This window comes from Scyliorhinus canicula, chromosome 5 (genome assembly GCF_902713615.1).
Source record: "Scyliorhinus canicula chromosome 5, sScyCan1.1, whole genome shotgun sequence".
Classification (NCBI taxonomy): domain Eukaryota; kingdom Metazoa; phylum Chordata; class Chondrichthyes; order Carcharhiniformes; family Scyliorhinidae; genus Scyliorhinus; species Scyliorhinus canicula.
The window spans coordinates 214,492,804-214,512,269 of record NC_052150.1 but is presented as its reverse complement, the minus strand read 5'-3'; the positions used below and the strand labels follow the sequence as shown (position 1 = coordinate 214,512,269).

The following is a 19,466-nucleotide window of genomic DNA, read 5'->3' as shown; positions in this document are numbered from 1 at the left end:
ATCCAACCCCTTCAGCTCTGGGATTAACTGAGTAATTCTCCTCTGCACACCTCCCAGTGCCAGTATGTCCTTTCTCAAGTAAGGAGACAAAAACTGAACACAATACTCCAGGTGTGGCCTCACTAACACCTTATACAATTGCAACATAATCTTCCTAGTCTTAAACTCCATCCCTCTAGCAATGAAGGACAAAATTCCATTTGCCTTCTTAATCACCTGTTGCACCTGTAAACCAACTTTCTGTGACTCATGCACTAGCACACCCAGGTCTCTCTGCACAGCGGCATGCTTTAATATTTTATCTTTTAAATAATAATCCCGTTTGCTGTTATTCCTACCAAAATGGATAACCTCACATTTGTCAACATTGTATTCCATCTGCCAGACCCGAGCCCATTCACTTAACCTATCCAAATCCCTCTGCAGACTTCCAGTATCCTCTGCACTTTTCACTTTACCACTCATCTTAGTGTCATCTACAAACTTGGACACATTGCCATTGGTCCCTAACTCCAAATCATCTATGTAAATTGTGAACAATTGTGGGCCCAACACGGATCCCTGAGGGACACCACTAGCTACTGATTGCCAACCAGAGTAACACCCATTAATCCCCACTCTTTGCTTTCTACTAATTAACCAATCCTCTATCCATGCTACTACTTTACCCTTAATGCCATGCATCTTTATCTTATGCAGCAACCTTTTGTGTGGCACCTTGTCAAAGGCTTTCTGGAAATCCAGATATACCACATCCATTGGCTCCCCATTATCTACTGCACTGGTAATGTCCTCAAAAAATTCCACTAAATTAGTTAGGCATGACCTGCCCTTTATGAACCCATGCTGTGTCTGCCCAATGGGACAATGTCTATCCAGATGCCTTGCTATTTCTTCCTTGATGATAGATTCCAGCATCTTCCCTACTACCGAAATTAAGCTCACTGGCCTATAATTACCCGCTCTCTGCCTACCTCCTTTCTTAAACAGTGGTGTCACGTTTGCTAATTTCCAATCCACCGGGACCACCCCAGAGTCTAGTGAATTTTGGTAAATCATCATTAGTGCATCTGCAATTTCCCTAGCCATGTCTTTTAGCACTCTGGGATGCATTCCATCAGGACCAGGAGACTTGTCTACCTTTAGCCCCATTAGCCTGCCCATCACTACCTTCTTAGTGATAACAATCCTCTCAAGGTCCTCACCTGTCATAACCTTATTTCTATCAGTCGCTGGCATGTTATTTGTGTCTTCCACTGTGAAGACCGACCAAAAAAATCTGTTCAGTTCCTCAGCCATTTCCTCATCTCCCATTATTAAAACTCCCTTCTCATCCTCTAAAGGACCAATATTTACCTTACTTTTACTGTCTGTTTTTATATTCTGAGCAAGTTTACTCTCATACTCTATCTTACTCTTCTTTATAGCTTTTTTAGTAGCTTTCTGTTGCCCCCTAAAGATTTCCCAGTCCTCTAGTCTCCCACCAATCTTTGCCACTTTGTACGCTTTTTCCTTCAATTTGATACTCTTCCTTACTGTCTCCCATAAGATCACCTTTACCTTTACCACTTGAATATTTCTCATGTCTCCAGTTTCTATCCCTCATCGGCTGAAACTGATGTCGGAAACCAATCTTTTATTTATGAACTAATTCATAATCATCTGCCATTTTTGCTGCTAATCTTGCAGTTTTAACCCTCTGTTTTTCCACATGAGTTCTCACTACATCAGGAATTGAATTTTTAAACTCCTCCAAAAGTATAATTTCTCTAAGAGCTTCATATGTTTGGTCAATTTTCAAAGCCCTTATCCACCTATCAAAATTACTATGTTTAAGCCTTTCAAACTCCATGTATGTTTGACCAAATTCTTTCCTTAAATTTCTAAACCTTTGAATATAAGCTTCAGGCACTAGCTCATATGCACTTAAAATGGATTTCGTCACCTCCTCATACGTTCCAGGTACCTCCTCCGGTAGTGATGCAAGCACTTCACTAGCTCTACCTACCAGCTTTGTTTGAATCAGTAACACCCACATGTCCTGTGGCCATTTCATTTGTTTAGGTACCTTCTCAAATGAAATGAAAAAGGCTTCCACTTCCTTCTCGTCAAACCTTGGCAATGCTTGGATATATTTAAATAGATCCCCACCAAGCCTACGACTATTACGCTCTTTCTCACTATCCTCATCACTGTCATCCAACTGTACGTTTCCCTTTATATCTGCCAATTTTAACTGACTGTCTTGTTTCATGGCCATTTTCTGAAGTTCAAACTCTCTCTTTATCTTTTCCCCTGATCTGTATCTCCCTTTCTCTTTCTTTTTGTTCTGCTGAGGCTATTCTTTCTTTTCTCCTTTCTTCTGTCTCCTTTTCTTTTTCCTCTTTCTCCCTTTCTTTTTCCACTCTCTCTCTTTCGTATTCAAGCCGCTTTAATTCTTTCTCACAGGCGCGGGAATGTGGCGACTAGGGGCTTTTTACAGTAACTTCATGGGGCAGCACGGTAGCATTGTGGATAGCACAATAGCTTCACAGCTCCAGGTTCCCAGGTTCGATTCCGGCTTGGGTCACTGTCTGTGCGGAGTCTGCACATCCTCCCCGTGTGTGCGTGGGTTTCCTCCGGGTGCTCCGGTTTCCTCCCACAGTCCAAAGATGTGCAGGTTAGGTGGATTGGCCATGATAAATTGCCCTTAGTGTCCAAAATTGCCCTTGGTGGGGTTTCTGGGTTATTGGTATAGGGGTAATGTTGACCTTGGGTGGGGTGCTCTTTCTGGGGGCTGGTGCGGACTCGATGGGCCAGGTGGCCTCCTTCTGCACTGTAAATTCTATGAATAAGGACAAGGGGCAGCAGACACATGGGAACACCACCACCTGGAGGTATCCTTCCACACCACTCAGCATCCTGACTGGAAAAATATTGCCGTTCTTGGACCGTTGTTGAGTCAAAATGCGGGAACGCCCGCCCGCACTAAAGGACATGCGTTATTGAGAGGATTGTGAGAGAAGTTGAATGTTTTCTAAGTGTCAAGAACCCAGCTGCTCATATGAGTGGCAGAGTGGACAGAATCTGCCCAGGTTGGTGGGGGCCTGTTTGAAGGCAGGACTAGGAAGGTATTCAGGAATCCTGCCGTTGTCAGCAGTCTGCAGCATTCCCACCTCCAGGTAATCTTCCCAAAGGTGGGTCATCACTGCCCAGGTCTATGTACCTGGCAGATTTGAATAATGATTGTCCCAAAGGCAGACAGCCCCCCTCCAACCCCCCACTGAGGGTCAAGCCTGGCAGGTGCCTGGAGGTTGATGTACTGGTGGCTGGCTGGGGGGATTGCCATTTAGTCTTGTGCTCTCACCACTGCCCCAAGGACACCAGCAAACGGGAGGTAGCAACAGGAGTAGAACTTACAGCCCATCAAGCCAATGCTGCCATTCATTTCAGTCATGGCTGATCTTGCGCCTTAACTTCACTTTCCCGCCCATTCCCCATATTCCTTAATTCCTCGACAGCCTTCAATGTATTCACCGATGGAGCATCCGCAATCTTCCGGCGTGGAGAATCCCAAGGATTCACAACCCTCTGAGCAAAGAAATCATTTTTTTTATTGTTGATTTAGGGCCCAGACATTGGGGCGAACTTCCCCTGCTCTTCTTCGAATTAGGAACACCTGAGCAGACTTGCTTTAAAGACTCGTCGGGAAGACGGTACCTCCCACAGTGCAGCACTCTCTCAGTACGGTGGTGGAGTGTCATCAAGATGTGTGACTGCTGCTACTCAGGACAGTGCGACGTCAAGCCCTTTTCTCGAAACATAGAAAATAGATAACATAGAAAATAGAAGCAGGAGGAGGCCATTCGGTCCTTTGAGGCTGCCCCGCCATTCATTATGATCATGGCTGCTCATCCAACACAGTAACCTGATATAGAAACACCACTGTATCAGAGGGTGAGCAAGGAGCAGCTGCAGGTTCATTTCATAGCAAAGGGCCAAGAAGCAAGATCGGTTTGTCCTCCACAATGTCCACCCTGCAACCGCAACCACCCCCCACCCTCCCCTCCCCATGTTCACCTGGAAGAGTCCTGGCTGCCTGGCAAGCGTCTAGACGGCCATTATTTTCTGTTCTTATATGTTGCACATAAATGATACAATGGCACGCAGAAAAGGCGTCATGGTAAAGACAACTGAGTGTGTAACTGCTGCGGCTAGATTGTGCTGTCTTCAGTGCTGTAAGAAAAGGTGAAAAAATTGGTCAATTAAGAATTGAGTTAGTGCAGAGGCCAATTCTGGAGAATACGGTTTTGGTCACTATGATAGGGAAGTGAGAGGATGGATAATGCAAAGGGCGGATGAGCACTGAGGGAACTTTTCTCTGAGGGCAAAGTGGTTCACACATTTCCTGACTCCCTTCATGTTGCTTGTTCCTGCCTCAAGGTGGCAGCTCTCCCTGGTGCCCTTCTCTCCATTGATGCCAAATTTGTGCAGCATGCCAGAGTTATCAGCCAATCATGCAGCCTGCTCCCAAGGTCCTCACCATCCATCATCAATACCATTGCAATTGTTGGAGGGGTTAGGCTATGTTTTGGGGTTTTATGTTTGTACCTTGTTTCTATCTTGTTGTTTTGCACTGTTGTGTATTATATAAAATTAAAATCCGAATAAAAATATTTTAAATTTTTTAAAAAATCAATACCAGTGCAAAGCCAATCTGGTTCACTCCTGTGTAGCATTAGGATGCATCTAAATGCACTGAATCCAAGAAAGGCCATGGATCATGATAATACCCGAGTTGCAAGGTGGAGCAGAGCGAACTGCCCTCCTAATCAAGCTGTTCCAGTATAGTTAGAATGCTGGTATCCATCCATAACTGGATAATGATGCCCAGGTTTGTCCTATAGGCGGCATGGTAGCACAGTAGTTAGCATAGTTGCTTCACAGCGCCAGGGTCCCAGGTTCGATTCCCAGCTTGAGTCACTGGCTGTGTGGAGTCTGCACGCTCTCCCAGTGTCTGCGTGGGTTTCCTCGGGTGCTCCAGTTTCCTCCCACACGTCCCGAAAGACGCGCTGTTAGGTAATTTGGACATTCTAAATTCTCTTTCTGTGTACCTGAGCAGGCGCCGGAATGTGGCGACTAGGGGCTTTTCACAGTAACTTCAAATGTAAGCCTAGTTGTAACAATAAAGATTATTATTTGACACATAAGACAGAAGAAATACAAAACAGCCAATTACTGCCCATTCACCCGCCATTAATCATCAATAAACTGATGGAAGAATTCATCAATAGTTTAATCAAGGGTCTCCTGTTTGTCAATAACATGTTCACTGATGCCCAGTTCAGGCTCTACCAGAACCACTAAGCTCCAGACTTCATTACAGCCTTAATCCAGATGGAGGCGCAAGAGCTGAATGCCACAGGAGAGGCAGAATTTGATCAACTACGAACCCTCCCTGGGCGAAACTAAAGTTGGCATTGGAGAGCGGTGGGGGTGGTCAAACGAAAAAAAAACCAAGGTGTCTAGAGATAGATATGTCTCTGAATGCAATGGAGCATCATTTATACGTTTTGTACAATCTATTTATTAATTTAGGCTGAAAAGTACGTGAAGCAGCTCATCAGTGCCTTGGAGAAAAGGGAACCTCAAAATCCAAAGCTTTATCTGTCTGTAGCTGTTTTATTAAGCAGAATGGTAAGTGAAACAATCTTCTCATTTTGACCATTTACTCTTGTCTATACAAAGTATTGAAACAAGAGCTAGAGAGGGTAAATTCTAATTTTAATTTTGATATTGTGAGAATTCTTGCTTTGTCTACTCCCCTGTCCCCTCCATCCTATCCTCGTAACCCCACAACGTGACGTGTACCTCCTTTGACACTAAGGGGCAATTTATCATAGCCAATCCACCCAACCCACACATCTTCGGACCACCCGTTGGAAACCCACAGGGGGAGAATGTACAAACTCCACGCGGACAGTGACCCAAGGCCGGAATTGAACCCAGGCCCCTGGCGCTGTGAGGCAGCAGTGTTAAACGCCGTGCCACTGTGCCAGCCCTATCCAATTAACCTCACTCTATCCAGTTCTTTGTCCAAAGCACTACACATTTCCCACTCTACCAGAAAGAAATAAAACAGTAAAATGGGGATATAAGACTGCTGGTCTGAACCGGCCTTGTACACATTAAAAGGGAACACCGGTAAAACTGGGAGATAGGAATACTGGGCCGAACTGTGTGTTTACTGATGCAGAATTTGACCTGTTGTGCATTTTATAACTTCAACAGTGTGGCAGGAACCAGAACATTTTGGATCAGACGTACAGTCTGGTGGAGCATTCACTATACATGGCCCCCGCAGACCCACAGATTGCGACCGAGCTGGGTTTCCAACTTGTCCTCCAGGATAAACTGCAGGACGCTGTGAAGCGGTACACAGAGGCAATGAAACTGAAGGAAACCAACATGCCCGCACTGACAGGTGGGCAAGCTCGAAAGATTGCTCGGAAATCTTAGGCTACAGCAGCGTGAGTCTGAATTGGTTACCGGTTACAAACATAGATTGACCAAGAATGATATGCAAAGATAGGTCAATATGGGCACAACGGAAAATCCTCCTCAAATCCCTCTTGAGTAATAGATGCTTTTAATATTTCAACTTTCCACAAATATTTTGAATTAATCACCACAATTTGCAGACATCATGGACATGATCCTCCATTTCGCCGGCAGTGCACTCACGCCTGCAGATTTCAAGATGGCGTGGGGACGGGGTGGGGAAACCCCATTGGCCGGCTGCCATGACGGTTGATCCCGCTGCCCGTGGGGGCGCGCCACACCTGTTTTCAGGAGAATCCCCTCCCTTAGTTTTTGGCCCTGGAAAATTGGATACGGTAGAATGCTATACGGTATTCATTATGATGTATACGGTAGAATGCTTGGAAGTAAAGACTGAACATGCTTCACCCAAATTTCTTTGTCTGTTATTTTAGCTGAAGTATTATCTTGTTTATTTAAAGTAAGTTAAGGCTCTGCCAAGAGAGCGGTGAAAGCAATTTCATGCGAATCGAACATTCCTTAATTCGCGCAATTGAAATCGCGCAATCGTAATCACCTAGTTCCTAATGTTCCCTCAGCAAATATTGCCCTAAGTGTAGTTGAATGAGATTGAGAAAAGAAGGCTCAGGAAAATGTGCGTAAGAATATAAGAAATAACAGCGCGAGCCGGCTCCACCATTCAATACAATCATGACTGATCATCCGCTTTCCCGCCCGTTCGTCATATCCCTTCATCCTCTGAGAGACCAATAATCTGTCTCTCCCGGTCTTAAACATATTCAACAATGGAGCACCCAGAACCCTGTGGGGTAGAGAATTCCAAAGATCCACAATCCTTTAAGTGAAATAATTTCTCCTCATCTCAGTCCTAAATGATTGGCCTCCTCTCCTGAGACTGGGATCTGTCGTTGAGAGCGCCGCAGTGCTGGTGGCGACTCAGGCATTGGCTTGGTCTTCGGTGACTCCGGGAGCGTGTCGATATCGTCTTCATCCCTGGGTGGGTCCAAGAGGAGGACGGATTATCCTGGAGCGGGGGCTGTGCTGGGGTGCGCTGGGGGGAGGAAGAATGGCACCGGGACGGGGGCGGGGGGGGAGGGGGGAGGTGTGGAGACCCAGCTGGTTCCAGGTCCCTGAGGGAGACTGTCTTGGCGGCCGTCGGGGTACGCTACGTAGGTGTATTGCGGGTTTGCGTGGGTAGCTGTACCTCTTAAACAATGGGTGCGCCTTGTGGAGCCACACGTGCTTGCAAAGGAGAACAGGACCTGGAGCTGCCAACCACGTTGGGAGCGAAACCCCGGAGGTGGACTTCCTGGGGAAGCAAAGAGACATTCATGGGGAGTTCCGTTAGTCGCGGTGCACAGGAGCGACCGAATGGAGTGAAGTGCGTCGGGGAGGACCTCCTGCCAGTGGGAGACCGGGAAATTTTTGGACCAGCACTGCGGCGCTCTCAACGACAGATCAAGGCGCCGGATCGTCTAAATTTGTAACCATCTCTGTAATTTTAAAGCCAATCTGAATGTAAATACTTTCTCCACCACCCCGCTGGACTAATTTTCAACAGGGGGTGAATGTGGTAGTCACGCTGTTCTATTATACTGTATATACTGGTATTACGGTAAAGCCCCTGTACTACAGGTACGGGGGTAGATCCCTGCCTGCTGGCTCCGCCCAGTAGGCGGAGTATAAATATGTGTGCTCTCTGAACAGCAGCCTTTTCGGCAGCTGCTGTAGGAGGCCGCACATCTCTGTGCAATAAAGCCTCGATTACATTGTACTCTCGTCTCGTCGTAATTGATAGTGCATTTCACTCCCACCTCTGAGCATCAGAACAGCGACCCCAGTGCCCCCGGGCTCATTGCCTGGGAGTGAAGATGGCTACTCACCTCCTCAGACCCCCACAGCAGCCATTCTGCCAGCTTCACGTTTTTAAAAAGGTGAACTAATCGGCGTCGGTGTGACCACTTGCTGGGGTGCCTGTTAGATTACGGGAGGCCGTTAGATACGGGGCTGCTCCCGTTAATTGTCGGGAGATTGGCCTTAAATATTATTGATTATTGATTATTGATTATTGGTTTCTCGCCACACTACAGCAGGATCCTGATTTTGGCAATGGGAGCGGGCCGGTTAGATCACCAACCGATCGCCGTCTGGCGCGGTTCTCGTTTTCAGCCTCACCTGTGATCTTACAGTCTCGTCACACTTTCATTTAACTGCAAGGTGACCATAAATCGCGCCCATTATCTTTTCTATATTTTGAGGAAATTAAGAATGCCCGAAGAGGATCCACTGAGAAATATATTTGTCGATGTCAACCATTTATCTCTTTGTTTAATCTGCCGACTGTTAATTTTACTGTTAATTTTTTGTACGGTTTTTGTTTGTCTGTTTATTCGAGGGCAGTTGCGTTATGGTCCTGCATTATACTTTGTTTACCTGCTCTTTTCCTCTTCTGCAAATCAATAGAAAGAATCTTTCCAAAAATCCCAGTTTTCTTCAAAATTCAATCATTGGTTATGGACATCGCTGGCAAGGCCAGCTTTTATTACCCAATCCTTTTTTTAAATGCTTATTTTGTAAATTTGTTTAAATATTTAGAGCACCCAATTATTTTTTTTCCAATTAAGGGGCAATTTAGCGTGGCCAATCCACCTAGCCTGCACATCTTTGGGTTGTGCACAGTAAGAAGTCTGACAACACCAGGTTAAAGTCCAACAGGTTTGTTTCAAACACGAGCTTTCGGAGCACTGCTCCTTCCTCAGGTGAATGGAGAGGTATGTTCCAGAAACATTTATATGGACAAAGTCAAGGATGCCAGACAATGCTTGGAATGCGAGCATTTGCGGGTAATCAAATCATCACAGATCCAGAGATAGGGGGTGATCCCAGGTTAAAGAGGTGTGAATTGTCTCAAGCCAGGACAGTTGGTAGGATTTAGCAAGTCCAGGCCAGATGGTGGGGGGTGAATGTAATGCGACATGAATCCAAGATCCTAGTTGAGGCCGCACTCATGCATGCGGAACTTAGCTATAAGTTTTGCTTGGCAATTCTAAGCCTGTGCCGACCATGCTGTCCATCTAAACTAAAATCTTCGACACTTCCTGGGTCCGTATCCCTCTATTCCCATCCTTTCATGTATTTGTCAAGATGCCCCTTAAATGTCACTATCGTCCCTGCTTCCACCACCTCCTCCGGCAGCGAGATCCAGGCACCCACTACCCTCTGTGTAAAAAAACTTGCCTCGTACATCTACTCTAAACCTTGCCCCTCGTACCTCAAAACTATGCCCCCTAGTAATTGACCCCTCTACCCTGGGAAAAAGCCTCTGATTATCCACTCTGTCTATGCCCCTCATAATTTTGTAGACCTCTATCAGGTCACCCCTCAACCTCCGTTATTCCAGTGAGAACAAACCAAGTTTATTCAACCTCTCCTCATAGCTAATGCCCTCCATACCAGGCAACATCCTGGTAAATCTCTTCTGCGCCCTCTCTAAAGCCTCCACATCCTTCTGGTAGTGTGGTGACCAGACTTGAACACTATACTCCTAGTGTGGCCTAACTAAGGTTCTGTACAGCTGCAACATGACTTGCCAATTCTTATACTCAATGCCCTGGCCAATGAGGGCAAGCATGCTGTATGCCTTCTTGAATATCTTCTCCACCTGTGTTGCCCCTTTCAGTGACCTGTGGACCTGTACACCTAGATCTCTCTGACTGTCAATACTCTTGAGGGTTCCTGCATTCACTGTCTATTCCCTTCCTGCATTAGACCTTCCAAAATGCATTACCTCATATTTGTCCGGATTAAACACCATCTGCCATCTCTCGGCCCAAGTCTCCAAACAATCTAAATCCTGCTGTATCCTCTGTCAGTCCTCATCGCTATCCGCAATTCTACCAACCTTTGTGTCGTCTGCAAACTTACTAATCAGACCAGTTACATTTTCCTCCAAATCACTTCCCGAAATGCATTTATAAAAAAAAAGGAAAAAGGGTTATGGTGTTCGGGCCGGAAAGTGGAGCTGAGTCCACAAAAGATCAGCCATGATCTAATTGATTGGCGGAGCAGGCTCGAGGGGCCAGATGGCCTACTCCTGCTCCTAGTTCTTATGTTCTTATGTTCTTATATGCAACGAACAGCAAAAGTCCCAGCACTGATCCCTGCGGAACACCGCTAGTCACAACCCTCCAATTAGAAAAGCACCCTTCCATTGCTACTCTCTGCCTTCTATGACCTAGCCAGTTCTGTATCCATCTTGCGAACTCACCCCTGTTCCCGTGTGACTTCACCTTTTGTACCAGTCTGCCATGAGGGACCTTGTCAAAGGCCTTACCGAAGTCCATATAGACAACATCCACTGCCCTATCTGCATCAATCATCTTTGTGACCTCTTCTAAAAACTCTATCAAGTTAGTGAGACACGACTTCCTCTTCACAAAACCATGCTGCCTCTCGCTAATACGTCCATTTGCTTCCAAATGGGAGTAGATCGTGTCTTGAAGAATTCTTCAAGGCCTCAGCAATTTCCTCTCTAGCCTCCTTCAGTATTCTGGGGTAGATCCTATCAGGCCCTTGGGACTTAGCTACCTTAATATTTTTCAAGACGCCCAACACCTCGTCTTTTTGGATCTCAACGTGACCCAGGCTATCTACACACCCTTCTCCAGACTCAACATCCACCAATTCCTTCTCTTTGGTGAATACTGATGCAAAGTATTCATTTAGTACCTCGCCCATTTCCTCTGGCTCCACACATAGATTCCCTGTCTTTCAGTAGGCCCACCCTTTTCCTGGCTACCCTCTTGCTTTCTATGAACGTGTAGAAAATTTTGGGATTTTCCTTAACCCTATTTGCCAATGACTGTTCGTGACCTCTTCTAGCCCTGCTGACCCCTTGCTTAAGTTCCTTCCTACATTCCTTATATTCCACACAGGCTTTGTCTGTTCCCAGCCTTCTAGCCCTGACAAATACCTCCTTTTTCTTTTTGACAAGGCCAACAATATCTCTCGTTATCCAAGGATTGTGAAATTTGCCGTATTTATCCATCTTCTGCACAGGAACATGCCGGTCCTGAACTCCTTTCAACTGACATTTGAAAGCCTCCCAATTGTCAGATATTGATTTTACCCTCAAGCATCCGCCCCCAATCTAGGTACTTTAGTTCCCACCTAATATTGTTATAATTAGCCTTCCCCCAATTTAGCAGATTCACCCTAGGACCACTCTTATCCTTGTCCACCAGCACTTTACAACTTACTGAATTGTGGTCACTGTTCCCGAAATTCTCCCCTACTGAAACGTGTACCACCTGGCCGGGCTCATTCCCCAATACCAGCTCCAGTACAGCCCCTTCCCTAGTTGGACTGTCTACATATTGTTTTAAGAAGCCCTCCCGGATGCTCCATACAAACTCTGCCCCATTTAAGCCCCTAGACTAAGTGAGTCCCAGTCAATATTGGGGAAGTTGAAGTCTCCCATTACAACCCAGTTGTTTTTACTCGTTTCCAAAATCTGTCTATCTATCTGTTCCTCTATCTCCCGCTGGTTGTTGGGAGGCCTGTAGTAAACCCCCAACATTGTGACTACACCCTTCTTATTCCTGATCTCTACCCATACAGCCTCGTTGCCCTCTAAGGTGTTCTCCCATCATACAGCTGTGATATTCTCCCTAGCCAGTAGCGCAACTCCGCCACCCCTTTTACATCCCCCTCTATCCCGCCTGAAACATCTAAATCCTGGAACGTTTAGCTGCCAATCCTGTCCTTCCCTCAACCAGGTCTCTGTAATGGCAACAACATCATAGTACCAAGTACTAATCCAAGCTCTAAGTTAATTTGCCTTACCCGTAATACTTCTTGCATTAAAACATATGCATTTCTTTCAGGAATGCCACCAGACCCGCTGTTTTCGGCAACATCTCCCTGTCTGCTCTTCTTCAGAGCCATACTGGCCCTATTCCCTCGTTCTCCCTCAATGCTTTCACCTTCTGACCTATTGCTCTGGTACCCACCCCCCTGCCGTACTAGTTTGAACCCTCCCGTTTAAACTTCTGTGATTCTGTGAATGACTTGGAGGGGAGCTTGCAAGTGTTGTCAAAGGAGTTTTGGAAAGTTGCTGCAGTGCATCTTGCAAATGATACACACTGCTGCCACTGTGCACCAGGACCCTGGATGGTGTTGAGCTGCTTGAGTGTTGTTGGAGTTACACTCATCCAGGTGAGTGGGGAGTTATTTTCTGATTTAAAAAAAAAGGACTTGTTTTATTCTGAATACACTTCATATTTTCAATAACTCACACAAAGCAACATTCCTAAAGTTTCCCATGTGACTGGATAATATGAAAACGGTATATTGTGTTCAGGGAAAATTCAAGCAGAGATCTTACTCGGGCAGCTCGAAGATGCGGAACAACAGCTGGAGCTCCTGAAAGAAATGCAAGAGTTCATTGGAACATCTGCGGTAAGGAATAGAATTTGCCCTCTTGTTGGAATGAATTATCAGCCAAGGCTTTAAGATAACTCTATCTTTCGACTTCCTTTCAAAAGGGATCACGTGCCGAAGTACATTTTATTTACTTTAAAATTGCGGAATACGAATCGGAAATGTTTCACAGCAGGTTCACAGAATGATATTCAAACTTCTTTTGGAGACGGGCCAATAAAAGCTGGTGCAGTATATAACAGGCTGCCAATTCACTGTAAGGCTGTTTGCCACTGCTGACGTGTATCAATTTTACCACTGTGTCCCTTTTTGCCCGAGATAACAAAGTTCACAGGAATGATCGAAAGGACAAAGGCACCACCTTAGCTCTCTTTGTAACTTAAACCAGATGGCATATTTAAATGTTAGTGGTTAAAAAACTAAGGAGCTGTACAATCTCCAGTGCTTGAGATTGCAGCACAAATACAGATTAGAGAGTGAGTACGGAACTGAGGAGTGTATCTGAGCAGCATGCCCAGCTTTACGCACTTGTGCAGCATCTGCACAGGGGCTAGTGCCGCTGCTAATCCAGCTGGAATCTCTGCCAGTGTGTAGTTTCCTCTGCACCAGGCACAGGCAATAGAGACCTACCCCCTGAGCACAGGAAACTCACATACTAGCAAGCCAGGGGGCAGATGACCACATCATTCGATTTTGCCAAGATCTCACCAGTGGCACGGCGGCACAGTGGTTAGCACTACTGCCTCCCAGCGCCAGGCGCCCAGGTTCGATTCCGGTCTCGGGTGACTGTCTGTGCGGAGTTTGCATGTTCTCTCTGTGCCGGCTTTTCCTCCGGTTTCCTCCCACAGTCCAAAGATGTACATGTTAGGTGGACTGGCCATGCTAAATTGCCCCTTAATGTCCAAAGGCTTAGGTGGGATTACAGGGAGAGGGTGGGGGTGTGGACCTCGGTAGGATGCTCTTTCTGAGGGTCGGTCCCGACTCGATGGACTGAATGGCCTCCTTCTGCACTGTAGGGATTGTGTGATCTGTGATCTGTTTGGGTTTCCTGCCAGCAGAATCACATTTAGGGCTAACGTGACTGGGCTAAAATATATATTTTGCTATCTAAACGCGATTGCCTTGTAAAAGAACTCTTCTGATTTTTCAAAGAATATTGAGTCATATACCCCTCCCCCCCCAGCAGATCCTTACGCTAATATAATTTTCAATTTGCATTTACCACGAATAGTTAATACAAAAACAGAGAAGAGCCTTAATGAGTATTTTTGGATGAAATGTCTGTTACAAAGTGTAATGACTTAGGCCTGGCCTTTGAGATTGGCCAATTAGAATATGAGTTCCCTGATTAGTAGTTCAATCAGACAGAGACAGTATATAACAGGGAGTTGCAGTCCCAGTGTTGACAGCCAGCTGAATGCACCTGGTTGTTTGGCTGTTGGTTTTGTAATAAAAGGAATAGTGGTGAAGAGACTTCTGCCTCCGTGGACGTATTACACAAAGATAGTTCTGAAATGCCCAAATAATTTTTTGTGGAGAGGTGAACATTATTTGGGGCTAGATATATGCAGCAGGAGTAAAGCTGAGGCGAGCAGAGCTCTCTGTTGCAACAAGATAAATTGGTCAGCAATCTCTGCAGTCATACATTCGCAAGTAAATGTGCAATTCCAGCACTTACTGTTGCACTATTGCAATCCTCTTCGGTGGACTTGATACGGAAATTATTGTAATGGCATGAACTTGTGGCACCTGCCCACTAAAGACAGTCGAAAAAGTTTGGCAGCTGTTTTTAACTACATGATGGTTATTGCTGAGCAACATCTCTGGCCCTGAAAAGCTTTTGTTTTACAAATGTGGAGTTTCATTCTTGGCCTCAGTGAGGTGAAAGGCGAGCGCTGTTCCTTTGATGCTAACCACAAAATCTGGCCCAATGATATTTAGCGTCCTAAAACCCATAGGCTTTCTCTCCCCTAAACCTGGTCCCCCAGTGATGGGGTGCAGCCTCCCGTTATATCTGCTCCTGGCCCCACTGATGTTTTCTCAACTTGAGCAGCCGCACTGCTATGGACCCATCTCTTCCGTTGACAAGAGAATCATGGAATCAGAGAATTTACAGTACAGAAGGAGGCCATTCGGCCCATCGAGTCTGCACCGGCTCTTGGAAAGAGCACCCTACCAAGCCCACACCTCCACCCTATCCCCTTAACCCAGTAACCCCACCCAACATTAAGGGCAGTTTTCGACACGAAGGGCAATTTATCACGGCCAATCCACCTAACCTGCACATCTTTGGACTGTGGGAGGAAACTGGAGCACTCGGAGGAAACCCACGCACACACGGGGAGAACGTGCCGACAGTGGCCCAAGCCAGAATCGAACCTGGGACCCTGGAGCTGTGAAGCAATTATGCTAACCACTATGCTACCGAGCAGGTAATCCAGCCGAGGCAACTGTTCGCTCTCCAGTTGGCAGCTCTGCCCCAGCACCATTTTCTCAATGGGCTGAGCACCCGTCTCGGACAGCTGTTTCCCTCAGAGTTTCCTCAGGCCACTCTTCATGCCAGCCGTCTGGCGTAACCCAGGGTGAAGTAAGTAGATGTGCCCACGAGGGAGAGAGGTTTTGCCCCCTCCCCCTTGCTGGAAAGACATCAGCAAGGCTGGTTGGGGTCCGAGCCTAATTTCCTGGTCCTTCCACTGCACCCCCTTGCTGGAAGTGCACCGGGATGGGGGCGGGCGGAGGTATGGCACAATATCCAGCGGATTTTAAGGGCCTCATTGTCTCATTCTTTTTGCTCAATTTAGCTGAAATTATGACTGTATTCTCTTAAAGGAGCTGGCCTATCTTCAAGCAGTGTTAGCTGTCGATAAAGGCAAAGAGCCAAAGATCATCATCAAACTTCTGAACCGAGCTTTAGACATTCACTTCCGTTTATTAGAGGACCTCCCTCTTGGCTTGGAGTACTATGAGAAGCTCAACCCTGAATTCCTGCTTGATATTGTAAAGAAACTCTTGGCCCTCTGCCCTGACCAGGTGAGTACCAACAACAACAACTTGCATTTATGCAACACCTTTAATGTAGCAAATGTCTCCAATTGTCGAACACAAGGTGGGGTTGGGGGGGTGGTTCCAACAGCATGAACTAAGAGGTAGGTTTTCTGGCCCTGGGGGGTGCCCCTACGGTGGCCTGGTCCGTGATCGGGGCCCACCGATCCGCTAGCGGGCCTGTGCCGTGGGGGCACTGTATTCCGTGCGGCCATTGTGGTCCTCCGCCATGGCCGACGCGGAGATGAACCCCCCTGCACATGCGCTAGGATGACGGCAGCACACACTGATGCTCCCGTCCTTGTGCCAACTCACGCCGGCCGGCGCAGGCCCTTCAGCGTCGATTGGCGTGCCGCCAAGCCCCTTCCCGCTGGCCGGCACTGCGCAAACCACTCCGCCACCGGCCTAGCCCCTTGCTTTTGGGGCGGCCACTCCTCGCCGCCGGGACCGCCCGCCCTGCCGGGTAGGGGAGAATCCCGCCCCAGGAGTCTGGCCAACATTTATCCTTTAATCAACACCACAAAGAAACAGATTATCTGGCTATTATCACATTGCTGTCTGTGAGAATTTACAGTGTGCATATTGGCCGCTGTGTTTCCTAATTACAACAATGACTACACTTCAAAAGAACTTCACTGTCTGTAAAGCACTTTGAGATGTCCAGTGGCCATGAAAAGGACGATAGAAATGGAAGTCTTTCTTTCTTCAATTCGTGCTCAGCAGTTCGTGTTCATTCGCCAGTCGGGTTAATCCAACTCTTTATTTTAAGTAAGATTCTAACATTGGATGCCATTGCGAAGAAGAAAGAGTTTGGAATGAGAAAAGACGATTGATCTATTCAACCTTGTTTCTCACCATGAACCGCATCGAATCCATTATATTTTTCGGACAGAAATATAGCTGAGGCCAGCGGCGCTAACCGTTAAAACCGGACCAATTGGACGGCCAATGCGGTGTCCGTGCATTTGCAGTTAAATGCACAAATCCATGAGTTGCTGCCACACATACACTGCTGCTCCAGAAGGTGCACTGATGTTCGATCACGGTTCGGCAATTATATGAAATTTGGAGCCATTGCAAACTGCATGTGTGGGAAGATTGCAATGGTGAGCAGAGAGTTGGTCGAAGCAATTTAATCAGTACATTCTGTACTCTTCATATGTAGCAGCCAGTGAATAGAGCATTAGCACTGGCTGCAGGCATAAACCATAGGCCCAGATCTTTCATTTTGTGGAGGGTCACACCCGAGAGGTAATCTGGAGGATGCACCAGGTGATCCTTTGGAAGCCCCTACACAAACACTGCATGGGAATTTCCTGGGAGGTGTCAACTTCCACAAGGCAAATACCCTGTATCTGGAATCCTCTGAAACACCGATTTAAAGTTCAAGTCTTCAGACTCAATTAGCAGAATAGTTACCCAAGAAAATGTAGAAGGATTAATACCAGTTATAACTCCTGGGGCGAAATTCTCCGACCCCCAGCAGGGTCGGAGAATCGCCTGGGGCCGCCGAAAATCCTGCCCCCGCCGTGGCAGAGATTCTCCGCCACCCGGGAAGTGGCGGTGGCGGGAATCTCGCCACTCCAATCGGAGTGGCCCCTGCGGTGATTCTCCGGCCCGGATGGGCCGAAGTCCCGCCGCTGGGAGGCCTCTCCCGCCGCCGAGGTTTGAACCACCTCTGGAACGGCGGGATCAGCGGCGCGAGCAGGCCCCGGGGTCCTGGGGGGGGACGGGGGGCGAACGGACCCGGGGGGGTGCCCCCACGGTGGCCTGGCCCGCGATCGGGGCCCCCCGCTCAGACTCCGGGCCAGTGCCCTGGGTGCACTATTTTCTTCCGCGGCCGCCACGGCCTTCGCATTGCGGAAGCGGAAAAGAACCCCACATCGCGCATCGCCGGCAGTCACTGCCAGCGCATGCGGCGACCAGCGAAAGCCTTTCGGCCAGCCCCGCTGCTGGGGGCGCCGGTTTTTTGCGCCGGTCTTCTGGTGCAAACCGCTCCGGCGCGGGGCTGGCCCCCAAAGGTGGGGAGAATTCCCCACCTTTGGGGAGGCCCGACCCCTGAGTGGTTGGCGCTACTCCCCCACGCCGGCACCCTCCGTCACGCCGGGTAGGGGAGAATGTCGCCCCTGGTAACTATAGTACCGACTACCCCGAACCACTACTGAACCCTGAAAAATTCCTCCCCACTCCCCACCCCCCACACACACAATTCCTTGACGACCCTTCAGCCCCCTGACAACTACCCGGAAGTACCCCTGACCTCCTCAGACACCATTAACCCCAGGACCCTCCCGACCACCCCCACCACACACAATCCACCTGCCCCTTAATGACCACCCCAACTGTCCCATTGACTCTAGGCTGCTCTACACATTTTCTATCCCGCCCATGGCAATGCCTGCAGGCTAGCAGAGTCAGAAAGTCCCGACCAATATGATAATAACAAGACAAGCTGTTATTTTCAGGTGCAGTTTGATGGATAAATAACCAGGAGAATGACGCCTCGAATTTTCTTCAGAACAGTGCCATGGGATCTTTGACATCCACCCAAACTCTGATCTCCTTTTAGCAACAGCCGACGGTGCAGCATTCCCTCAGTACCAGCTTTGGTTTATGTACTCAATGTAGGAAAATAGGAATTAGGAGCAGACGTAGGCAATTCAGCCCTTCGAGTCTGCTCCGCCATTCAATCAGATCATGGCTGATCTCTTCCTGGTCTTAAATTCACCTTGCCACCTGTCCCCAAATCCCTTTAACCCATTTTTTAAAAGTCAGAAATAGATCTATTTCCTTCTTGAAACCATTGAATAACTCTCTGAACTGCCTCCAATGCCACCATATCCTTCCTCAAATAAGCAGACAAAACTGGACACAGTACTCCAGATGTGGTCTCACCAACACCCTACAATTGCAACAACATTTCTCTACTTTAATATTCCAGTCCTTCAGCAATAAATGCGAACATTCCAATTGCCTTTTTAATTACATGCTGTTCCTACACACCGACTTTCTGGAATCCATGAACAAAAACTCCCAGATCCCTCTGCCCAGACTCATTTTGAATCTACTTCCCATTTGGATAATAACTTGGGGGGTCTTGAAAAGTTCTCCAGGAGCCCGTGAAACTGGTGGCCGTCACATGACTGACAAATGGCGGTTTGAATCCGCAAAGTTTGAGAAGACTAATTAGAGAAAACAAATCGGTTCATTTGATTTATTCGATCTCACTGTTGCTGGGCAGAAAAGCCAACAATCAGCAGTGAAGATCGTGCAGAAGACAAGTGGCGTGATGGACCCTCGGACTAAGTGTGAGTTACACGGAGTGGACCTCGGAGCAGGCGGGCAGGCAGGCCTCAGAAGGACGGGGGGTCCTTGGAATGAGTGGGCCTCGGAGCAAGTGGGCCTCACGGCGGGCAGGCGGGACTGGGAGAGGGCATACGGGC

The 19,466-nt window shown here is 47.6% G+C and overlaps 1 protein-coding gene across 6 annotated transcripts in view; it reads left to right on the top strand.

Moving 5' to 3' along the window:
- LOC119966565 (tetratricopeptide repeat protein 21B-like) overlaps positions 1 to 19,466 on the top strand; it is a 151,078-nt gene that overhangs the window by 47,293 nt on the left and 84,319 nt on the right. For all 6 annotated transcript variants that reach the window (XM_038798472.1, XM_038798469.1, XM_038798468.1 and 3 more), the window contains 4 exons: positions 5,578 to 5,676; positions 6,271 to 6,463; positions 12,902 to 12,999; positions 15,811 to 16,011. In XM_038798472.1, the coding sequence (XP_038654400.1) occupies positions 5,578 to 5,676; positions 6,271 to 6,463; positions 12,902 to 12,999; positions 15,811 to 16,011 (591 nt within the window). The remainder of the gene's footprint in view (positions 1 to 5,577; positions 5,677 to 6,270; positions 6,464 to 12,901; positions 13,000 to 15,810; positions 16,012 to 19,466) is intronic.